General features: G+C 25.7%; 1 protein-coding gene across 1 annotated transcript in view; it reads left to right on the forward strand.

Annotated features, from left to right (window-relative positions):
- Nucleotides 1-729: 729 nt before the first annotated feature.
- The window catches only part of LOC107451041 (uncharacterized), a 252,119-nt gene continuing 240,360 nt past the window's right edge, over nt 730-12,488 (forward strand). The window contains exon 1 of the mRNA XM_016067013.3: nt 730-874. Coding sequence (XP_015922499.1) covers nt 838-874 — 37 coding nt within the window. The 5' untranslated portion in view covers nt 730-837. The remainder of the gene's footprint in view (nt 875-12,488) is intronic.

Below are 12,488 nucleotides of genomic sequence, written 5' to 3' on the forward strand. Positions count from 1 at the left end.
TACCTCTGACTATTCTCAATGCTTGTAACATTTTTTCTTTTCAATTTAAATCACAATTCAGCTTATTTTTTTGCTTTTCAACTTACACAAAAAAGCAAAATCAAGACTACGCTCCTGACCTGTGATTTCAATTATTTGACATAAAAGTTAATTTCAAGACTAATATTGATTAAATTCTTTTCTATAAATATTGGTAAGGGAATTACTAGTCTTCTTTTTTTTGGTTAATATATAATAGTTAATGAACATAAATTACAACGTAGGGGTTCCGATCGAGAAGGTTAATTATTTACGGTTCCAAAGCCGAAAATAATTGGGAACCGTTGTGTTAAGATATGCACATTTTTACTTGATAGGAGGTGGGTGTAAATGATATCATTGACTTAACTATTTGATAAATGATAAAAAAAATAGTTGTTTAGAAGTTATTACCCCTAGAGCATAACTAAAATTTGAAAAAAAAATGTGGTACTACTTGCTTGCAAAATACCATAAAAATAATTTTAACTTCGTAATATCCTTATATGTAATAAACCAGTTATAAGATAAATACATTTTCAGAGGAAATAAAAACGAAGCACCAAATCACGAAACATCAAATCATTGCACCTAAGCATTTGCGCGCGCTAGTGGTAAAATAAAAGTATCTTTTTGAGAGCGGCTACCTCTCGGGTGTTGCCGGTTGTTGAAACGCAACTCAAAATCCGCGCCCAGAATACCCCCGAACTCTTCATTCAAACGGGCAGCAAAAGGAAAACAGAGGCGCTGCGGACGCGTTAAATCTTCCACTGAGGCAGGGGTTTCGTCAGTCGCGGGGCCGGAACCGCTGGATTGACCATGCTCGAGTGGATCCTTTTCATCTGCTTATTACGAGGTAGGATTAAATTAAATTTATTACAATAAGCAAAATAATTCCAAATTTTTTTCCATTTTTTTTCGTTACGTTTTATTTAACGTTTGTTTTTATTTCTTTTACTACATTTGCTTATTAAAGATATTTATATAACACGTGTGAAAAGAGAGTTTGGAAGTATCTTGCAACGTGTTGCTGTGCGGCATTTTAGTTTTTTTTTTTTCGTTTTCTCGAATTTAGGTTGATGCTTTTTTTTTTACATAAATGAATTATTTTGTTTTCAAGCAATTTAGTTTTTTTATTATTATTATTCACTCTTAATTATAAACATCTACTCTCCAAATGTTATATTAAGAAGATTGATTTATTTATTAATTTTGGAGAAACTACTCGGAAAGTTTCTTCAATGAAAAATTTTATTACTTTTCAAACTGCTAAATAAAGTAACGTGCTAAAATGTGTTCGACAATTTGCTATGTTTTTCACAAATGTTTGATTTATTGCGCATGTAAAAACTACTTTTTTAAGCTAAAGAGGTTCGATTTATTGCGCATTTGTATGTCCTTTAGACAAAAAGACATGCACAATTTCCGTTTTCTGAATTTACGTTGATTCTTTACTTTCAGGGAATTATTTTGTGTTCAAGCAACTTAGTTCTTATTTTCACTTTTAATTATGAACAATTAATTTCCGAAAGTTATGTTAAAATTTATTTTAAAGATACTACTCTAAAGGTTCCCTCATAGATAAATTGTATTAGTTTTTAAACTGCTAACTAAAGAAACGTGCTACAATGTGTTTAACAATATGAAACGGATTTTGCAAATATTAGATTTATTGCGAATACAAAAACTACTTTTTTGAGCAAAAGAGGTTCGTTTTATTGCTCAGTTACATTTTTTAATGCGCTTTTATCCAAAGGACATGCACAAACTATTTCTAACAATATTTATAAGTGTATTGGTGTGTAATTAATAGGCAGGAAAAAATTAGCATAAAAGCTGCTCCGCTAGCAGCATCGTAAAAAAAATAACAATTATTAAACGAAATAAAAAAATTCAAGTTCAAACGGGAGAAAAACCTAGAAAAAGAGTCATCTATTGAGTCACTAAGTTAGTATCAAATTCCCAAAAAATCTGGATCATGGACTCTAGAGATTCATGGATAAAATGCAATTTTTTTATTCCTTTGTTCCATTCAAACGCTAAATATCTAAATTTGGGTGTGCACGCGCCGTCCATTAACAAAACAAGGTAAAACCTTGCTTTTCTGTATTAACACTACTAAAAATAAAGTTTTACTTGATTTCTGTTTAGTTATTCTAATTTACTAAAAGCCGACTAATTAAAAATAAATTCCGAAAATCTTCGTCATATATCTATTTTTCCATAAATTGAGTTAGGGTGAGTGAAAATTTGAGGAAGTCAATGTTGGTGTCAAAAATATTTTGAGAACCGCCTTTAAAGAACCTTGGGTTAAGATAATTAAAATAATATTTTGTCAAAAAAGGATTAATCAGGACATAATAATGACAGGAACTAATTATGAAAAACTGGGATTTTTATATCTTTGACGTTACTAAGGTTGATAAATATAGCTTATGAAAGAGAAAGTATGTATTATTGTAAAATTGTAGCTACATATAGTGAAATAGTCTGTCATCAAGCAAAACTAAACTAACAATTCCATCTACATTTTAAAATTATTTTAATTTTTTTAAGAAATAGTAATCCTGATCTACTTTGATAAAATTTCATAGAATGATGTTGTAGTTTATTTTATTAAACTAACAAATATTTCTTACAAAAAAAATAAAAAATTTTAAGCTAGCTGTTAAAAAAATTAAAACTTCGTTTAATATGGATAATAAAGTTGAGTTGAAATTTGTACAACTGTTTTTAATGATTTATCAATCATTTTTGGACACCTAATTAAAAATTTAAAGGGGGGAATATTTAATAAAAGGCAGGGAATTTAAAAGATGGAATATTTCTTTTCAAAAAGAGGTGATTCTCATACATTTCGAATTTAGCTGGAATTTGTTCACAAAATTATAATTACTAATTATGCACTATGCTACAAAAAATTAACACATGAAAGATTTTTTATGCTTCTCGGATATTTATAGTTAAGAGTTTCAACATCCTTTCAGCAAGTGCGTCTTTAGATACGATGCTACCGAATTTGAATTTTTAAGAGCAAATCAAATCATATCATAATTAGCTTAAGTTTAATAATTAAAAATATTTTAAACATTTTTAATAAAAAATAAAGCATACAAGATTTAAAATATAAAAAAAATCATCTCAATTAATCTCTCGTATACGCACTTCTACTGGAAATTTAATTTATTTTAATATGAAACAAAAACTATTATTAAAATAAACGTTTTCTACTTTTTTATTAACTAAACTGTGGGTGCTATATTTATTTAAATTGACATTGTTGGGAAGGGGAATTATAAATAACTACATTATTTTTTCAAAAGGTAGGTTACAGTGCAAAATTTTATATTTAAAAATGAATTATTAAGAAGAAATTTAATAAACAGAGAACAATTAAACACGTTTTACAGCTCGAGAAAAAGCTAGAAAGTTTTATTGAATCTACTGCGCTAAATTGACAATAAACTATTGCTAAATTATTATTTAAAAATTTGTTTCTTTTAAAATCTCCATTCCAAATGTGCACAAAGCTGTAAAAACTACGCTTTTCTGTCAAACAGCACTAAGTATTTTAGTTTTACATATCAAGATTCGACACGATATAATTTTGAAAGCTAACACGAGGACATAAGTATTCTCAAGAGGTAGCATAATAAATTTTTTTACTAATTTGTAATATTTAAAGTATCTTACTATATCTTAAACTAAACTAAACTCAGTGGCACGACAGCCCAAGGAGGGTCAAGGCCTACGGTGCCCATCTCAGTTTTCTAGACCATGGGCTCTGGGGTGCAGCACTAGGGTCCTATTACAGCACTGAGGAAAAAAAACGTATGGTCAAAACTACCAGGATATGGTAAAATTTACTATGTTTCTGGCTTTAGGGAACACCAAAAAAATCAGTAATTTTTATCGAAGCGCTTTAGTAATGATTTTGTTGAAATTAGCAGTAAATAAGGTTTAATAATACATATATGAGAAAATTTGGTAAAAGTGGTGAAATTGGGAAATTGTATCTTAATAACTTAGAGCAGGGCACAAAAGCTATTTATTTGGTTAAATTTACTTTAGAACTTGGCATTTTTTATTAAATGTGTGTGAAATGAGAATAATATTTCAGTAAATCAGGATTTCTAGAAAATCATTACCCATATGAACGGAAAAATTACCAAATTAATGGTTTGAATACCATATATTCTGGGTTTTATTACCAGAATTATGACTTTTTTTTAATGAAAATGTCATTACCATACAACACGGTAGTTAAACCAGAATTTTTTTTTCCACGGTGCACAACCTAATTTTTTTTAGAGCAATTTACTTAATTTTTTTTCCTACAGAAAAGTAAACAAAGCGAATTTTTACTGGATTTAGGCTCTAATAAAATGTTAAAATTGGTTAATCCGAACAATTTAGAAAATGATTTAACCTACCAACCATTTCTTATTTTCTCTAGTCTCAATGCAAATTTATTTTTTAAGGAAACTGATTTTTCGGTAAAAAAAGTTCGAGGATGTTTTTTGGGCTTCTTAAATGCTCTGGCAGTCAATACAATGCTAAGAATTCTGATTACGTTTCAGAAAGAAGAAAAAAAAATTTCAGCTTAAAAATAACTAAAGCAATAGACTAAGCTTTAAAAATGTTCATGTATTTAGTATTGAACATAAAATTACTATCGCATTCTTCCTCCAGAAAAAGCATCTGAACTTCCCAAATAATTATTTCAACCCATTAAGCATCAAAGCTCATCCGTTATGGGAACAAGAAAAATTTATTTTTTTCTGCTTATGCTTTGTTAGGTGATTGAAAATTTGTTATGAAATTTAAAATTTTTTTGTGTTATTAGAATATATAGATTATGAATAATTTTTATGAGAATGAAAAACGTATTTATAGTTTTCAAGTAGAAAAACGAAAAAAAGCACAGTTAAACAAATTTAGAGCGTTTTTCAATCTTCTTATTTGAACATAAATCTTAAAAATAAATTTGTATATCACTGTGAAAAATCTTTGTAAGTAAGTCATTTTCAGTACGCGTCAAAAAAATCATATAATTTATTTCTATAATTGATAATGACTTGTCGACTGAACATTCCCCCCCCCCTGGGGTTTTGCAGTAAAGCATAGTTAAATACTCACTAACTATTTCCAACCCTTGACATTAAACCCTTGACACAAAACAAAAATACACATAATTAGACAAACTTCTGACTTTTTTATATCTTCTTATTAGATAATCCTTAAAAATAAATATAATCCTTAAAAATCCTTATAAAAAAAATTCAATGTCACTGCAAAAAATCCTTTGAAATAAGTCAATACACGTCAATAGCAAATTCAAAACATTTATTTCTAGCAGTTGATAATGACTTACTTACTTAACATTCTCACAACTGGTGTTTTGTAGTGAAATATAGTCAAATACTCAATCATTCTCTTCCTTCTTGACATTAAAATTGAATTGAATAGGATTTATCAGCTCTTTTTATTTATTTAAAATTCTGAGATGCAAAGTAGGTGGTCTTATTGCAAATGTTTTGGAAATCTGCTAAATATTGTAAACAATTTTTACTTTGTTTGTAAAGAATACAAGACCTTCTAGTAAATGTTTTCTCTGAATATCTTTGGATATGATATGATATATATATATATANATAACTATTATATATATATATATATTCATAAATTTGTTTCAATGAATTTATATTATATGTTTTAGATACAATCTGAACTCATAAAAATGGTTATAAAGAAACAATAAAATTTTTCAAAAAAAAATATTCGCTTGCGGTATATTAAATGCAAAATAAAGCTACATATTGAATGTTCATACATATATCACACGGAAATATAAATATCACATTTGAGAAAAAATAAATAAATTCATAAAAATAGAAATAATAAGTTTTATTAGAAAATTAGAAAATAATTAGAAAAAAGTTTTATAAGAATTCGAAAAATGTAAGAGATTTTTCTATCTTTAGCTAAAAAATCAAAGTTATTGAGAAGACAACGAGGTTTTATGTTTACCTACCAAAGCTCCTATTTCGTGAACATGCTGTGAAAGCAGAGCTATAAGCTTTTTTATACAAAATATTTCATGCAACATTAATCTTCATAAAGAATGTATTTACATGAATAATTCTAAAAATTTTCTTATCGGAAATATTTATATATTAGCAGCAAAAGGGTTAATGATGATAAATGCATACTATGTATCGCTCATATCTTATATGTAGTGCACAAAAAAACTGAACCTTTTTATAATTTTTTGTTTACTGATAAGTTTTTGATGGAATTTTAGCGTATTACTCTAAATAGTTTTAAAGTTTTACTATAAAAAATGCTAATTAATTTAAGCGATATTTTAATTTACGAAATAAGATAAATAAAGGAAAATCTTTTTTACCAGGTAACTGCATACCAAGAAGAAAGTCAAATAGTTGAAGACTTAAAAATATATTTATTAAATATTTAAAATAGTTTTATTGAGAATTAAAGGAAGCAAAGTTATTATTTTTGCTAAAAATATGAACATTTCAGGGTGATTTAAACTAAAGAAGCGTATATTATTCAGTATGAAGCTCAAGTTCTATGTATTTTTTTACATTACGTTAACCTAAGTGTGTATATTTTGTTTAAATATCTGAATTTTTCACCTAGCTCCGACATACATTTAATTAAGAAAAGCATTTTTGGAATTTTTTTACTTGGTTTGTGTAACCAGTTTCTGGCATGCTTCAATTTCTAAAAAATTTAAAAAAAACAGTAGAGAGATATACTGACATCCTAGATATTTGTTTAGTAAACAAAACAGCAATAGTTTTATGTCAATCGCATTTTTAATCTTTAATTTTTATTTTCAATTCAGTTTTTTTGTCAAAATTCCCTGAAAAAGTTACACAAGTATATCCATAATTTAGTTTTTTATATGGGCTAATATTTTATATAACCATTAATTTTATATGTATTAAAAAATAATGTTTTAATTAATATTATTTTAGCTAAAAAGTAACAAGATAAGGTATGTTTTGCAACTTTGACTACTAATATAGCAATGTTTAAGATCTGTTCCTTTCAAATAAGATTTGATACGAAAAATAATTTTGATGCATTTTCTACGTTTATAAAATTATTCATTAATTTAATAATTTTCAATATTTATTTATTTTTAATTATATTGATAATTAATTTTAATAACTTCCTCAGAAATGCTTGATATATATTTACGAATATAAGCATCCATTCACTGGACTTAATTATTATCGCTTGTTAATAAAATAAGGTTTCATAATGGTTCATAAGGGTTCATAGTTTACTAAGTTGCTAAAAGTTTGCTAAGAACGCTTTCAATTACGTGCAAATAAGCAAGTGCATTACTTCAGGATTTTTCTGTATTTTAATAAGTTGGAGAAAGAAAAGTGGCCTGTATATGTATAGCTTCTAGTATCTAATTATGCAATAAAGCATTAAAAAAGTAATGAAAGGCATTTACATTTTTTTTAAATTTTAGAGATCCACTCACTCTCTTTTTGAATCAAAATTATTAGATCTAGCTTATGCAACATTTTGTAGTTGTATGTGCTATGCAATTTAATTTTATTATGTTTTTTTTCCTTTAATGTAAACTCTTTTATTTGAAGAAAATAGTTTTCCTATTTTACAGAAAGCAAAATCTATTCGATATAATTTGTCCATAATATTAAAAAATATATTTCTTTTCAAATCAAATATTCAGAATTTTCTCAAATAAAGAATATATAACCAAATCATTCATCCTTTTAATGCCTTTTCTAGTTGAAAACTTTCCACTTTTCTAAGCTCATGTGACTACCTAAAATTCACCTTATGGTAGCAGCTTAAAGCTTTGTAGAAGCAATTTTATTTCTCTTAAATTGAAAAATGCTTTAAAAAAGCTTATATGATGAAATATTACTCATATTTTTCAAAGCTTTTTTATTTGAAATTTAAAATTTTAGCCTTTTAAAAAATATCATCGGTTAAATTATTATTTATAAAACACAAGCTAAACTTATTATTCTTTATTACAAATTATTAGAATCATATATTCAGCCTTTAAATTTTGAAAAAATCTATTTATGTATGTCTATTTACAAATTTAAGAAAAACTTTGGACATTTATAATTTTGAAGAGTATCTTATTTTACTTTTAAAATTTTATTTTTAGTGTGATTGTTTAAGCCTAATTCTTTTGCGTCAGCTATATTTTTCTCAAGCGTCATAAAAAAGTGAAAAGTTATAGAGGTATTAATTAATATATTTGTTTGTAATAAAATATTGTACAAATTAAAAATGTTCCTTTCATAATACTTTTTATTTTAAATAAATAACAATGTGTAAAATGTTACATCCCTAACAAAGTAATGAAACCTAAAACAAATTTAAATGAAAATTTTTTCAAAATTTAAAATCGGCGGTGAATTAAATCTGCACACAGCTCGAAATTTGGTTTACGAAAATAGACTCAGATCGTTAAAAATTTCTCACAGCTCAGAATTCGTGTTTAAGAAATTGACATATTTATTTACGAAAAATGGACGCAGCATATATGAGTATTGTCCTTTTTGAAAGAATAAAATAAGGAATCCAAATAAATTATTCGTAATCTGATATCGTCAATTTGCTTTTTCGCTTAAAAAACTTTATTAAATTAGTCTTTTTTTGGAAAAATCAACATTACGAATACAAAACAAAGTAAACAGTTGTTTCTGCAAGGCAATACAAATTAATAATAGTGTTAGTAAATATACATTTCAATAATTAGCAAATTTAAAACTCGCTTAATCATTCAACGTTCTGAATACGAAGGTAGTGATTAATAAGTTACATCAGTATTATACCTAGCAGCCCCGTCCCTGAAATCTGGAACTTTTCGCTGTAATGCTTATGTTTATTGTTTAAATAAGTAAGGAAAATTAGGCCCATAATTCCTGGCTTAGTCGCTAAATTTGGGTTTAAAATTTAAATGGCTCATTTTTTTGTTCATTCCATCTTCGCAAACTTGCATTTTGAGCTGTTTCCATTTTCGTAAACATGCATTTTGAACCTTGGCTAGTTTTGTAAACTTGCAATTCGAGCTTTGTACATTTTCGTAAACACGAATTTTGTGTCAAGCCCATTTTCATAAGCACGCATTTCCAGGTTTAAAAACTCGCCTGTGAAATACATTTTGAAATGCTAGTTTAAAATGCAAATTAAAATTTTAATGGTTATGTTGTGCAGTTATGTTAGTCTGCTTATGCAGATCAGATAAAAACTTTTTGTAATGTTTACTGTGTAAAATGCAGATTAAAAATGCTTATGCTTTTATAAATTGCAAATATTTTTAAATAAAATAATCTGTTTAAATTTTTTTTGCATAAAACTGAGAAAATTTAAGTTATTCTTTCTTTTGTTTATTTAAATATATATTATCTAAACCACTTCAATTAATCTTTGTACTAAATACTATTCGCAACAAATTTGAAAATATGAAATTAAATTAAATTTGAAAATAGAATTGAAGCGTAAGGGTCTTTTTTAATTAGTAATTAGTTCTTAATAATTAAAAATGTAATATCTTCTCAGCTTTTCAATAATTATGGGGAATCATGCTGTCCCCCTTAACGCGTATATTCATAAAATATTAAGTTTCTTTACTTGAATTAAATTTTATCACATATTCTCTTTCTGATAAACACTTTATGGAGCATAAAAAAGAAAATTCTTGAAAATTTAAATGAAAATTTCATACAAAAAAATCAGGGCATAAATACTTCGAGCAAATAAATAATTAGGTGAAGAATTTTTTATCATTTTGCTGTATACCTTGTATCTGACGTATCTTGTTTAATTTGAAAACTTAAAAATTTGAAAGAAAAAGATTGAACGAGCTTTCGTTTATCCTTATAAATAAATAAATAATGAAGGATGTTTCATAAAATATCATTATTTAATGAATATTAAACTAATTACACTATATTTTATAGAATTTTGAAACTGGATGTTTAAGCTATAATTTACAAATTGAATTTTCTATATATAGAATCTCATTACATAATTCAGTTTTTTTAAGATTCAGAAGTTTTTTTTCAATGGTTATTTATTTTTAAAATTAACACTGATGCTGTTAATTCTAATTAAGTGAACTTTAATACTTATATTTGTGTAAACGTATTCTAAATCTTTTTATCAGGTAAAATAAATTCCCTTTATTAACAATAGTATTTGAATCGAAACATTCATTTAGCATATGAGTAAACATAGCATCTAAATATACTACTATTACATAACATACTAATTCATTATGTCAGAAAAACCTCGTCTAATTAGAAACCTGTTCTTCATTTTTGCAAACAACAATTTCAATATTAACAATCTAAATACTAAATATTACACTACATGAAACCATGAACATGACATCACTAAAAATAGACTATAAATATACTTCTATTACACAACATACTAATTCATTATGTCAAAAAAACCTCGTCTAATTAGAAACGTGTTCTTTATTTTTGCTAACAACGTTTTCAATATTAACAATCTAAATACTAAATATTACTCTATATGAAATTATGAACATGACATCATTAAAAATAGCCTATAAATGAACTTCTATTACACAACATACTAATTCATTATGGAAGAAAAACCTCGTCTACATATAAACGTGTTCTTTATTTTTGCTAACAACGCTTTCAATATTAACACTCTAAATACTAAATATTACTCTATATGAAACCATGAACATGACATCATTAAGTTTGTATATACCTATTTTTGGTTAATTAACATTTATTCTGGCTAATTATTTCTATTTGATTAACATTTATAAGTAACTATAAGTTTAAAATAAGAATATAAGTAATCTGTAGTATTAAGTGTAAGATAAGTTTTTGTAACTGTGAGTTTATGTATGAACGGATATTACAACAATTAAAATTTTTTTAATTTAAAAAACTTCAAACGTATTTGTTACTTATTAAGAGGTAAGGATTTAACTTTTGAAATGACTTCGAAATAATGAAATTTTTTCATTTCTTAAAAGTTATGTGCAAAAATTAATTAGCAAAATAGTAGCTGAGGAAAAAGTAAATTTTCTCTTAAAAATATCTATTATTTCCATTTCTAGAAAGGGAAGATAATAAAATATTTATTACAAAATTGTTAATCTATGAAATAAAGCAAGAATTCCACAATTTATTTTTACAACTATATGTATTTTTATAGTAAAATATTCAGCAAATAAGATCAGATTAATATAGCATATCAGATCAAATACAGCAAAAATATGAATTTCAAAATTATAGTCATATTTTTGGATATTTATGACCATATTATACTAGTTTCCATCCAGTTATAATAGTTAGCATAAAAATTCTCCAATGAGCGACTTAAAGAAAAATGCAGCAATTTATGTCAAAGAAAATTTAAATTTAAATATTTAACTGCAATATTAAACTTAATCTAACTCTGAGTGAAGTCATAAAATTATTATAAATATAAATAGTGCACTTAGTTGTACATCTTCCCTTCATGATAAAGAGCAAAAATAAAATTAAACATTTAATTGCATTTTGAAATTTCCCAAATGTTGTAGACAAAGGAAAAACAAAGTAAAATTTCAATACTATTTTATAACAATTTGATAAAGTACAAGCACTGATTCATTTAACAAAATTTTTTTTCAAATTATTTCAATCCAAGAAGGATATAAAGTATTTATTACATTATTTATATAAAGTATTTATTACATATTTATTAAAGATATAAAGTATGATTACAGTATTTAAGAAAGAATTCATTAAATGAACTTAGTGAAAATGTTTTTCCTCAGAAACTTATTTTGTGAATTTATCACGGTTTTTAGTTTCTTTAGCCAAATAGAATATCATTTAATATTTTAACAATAGAAGAGAGTTCTGAACCTTTTATTAGCTTTCTTAGTAAGGAATTTCAGGATTTAATATCTGTAATTGATAGTAGAACAGGTACTATCTGCTATGTTGGTGACCTTTTTAAGTTTCTCAGTCATGGTAGAATTTTTTTTAAAAATTTCTAGCAGTTGAATAATTTATTTCAATTGGTTTGATCTGAAAACACTTAGATTTGAAAACAGAATTAAATTAGAAAAGCATCAAAATATCACTTTCTTTATTATAAATTGCAATTTATGCAACAATTGTCAGACCTAAAAAGTGTACGCTTGATGTTTCTTGGACCAGTCTAAGCAACAGGTCCAGCTTTTAATCTACGCCATTCGCAATGCATAAAAATTTTGTATTATCAGTAACGCTATAAATCTTTAAATTAATTCAATGAGCTCTTATTTCTGTATTTAGATTATGAGTTTATATTTATTTAAACTTATAAAAGAATCTTGAAAAATATGTTTCAATTATTTTAATATCCAATTTTCATTAACAAGTTAAAAAAAAAAAAGAACTTGACTGTTATGCATAGTTTAT

Source organism: Parasteatoda tepidariorum, chromosome X1, assembly GCF_043381705.1.
Source record: "Parasteatoda tepidariorum isolate YZ-2023 chromosome X1, CAS_Ptep_4.0, whole genome shotgun sequence".
Taxonomy (NCBI): domain Eukaryota; kingdom Metazoa; phylum Arthropoda; class Arachnida; order Araneae; family Theridiidae; genus Parasteatoda; species Parasteatoda tepidariorum.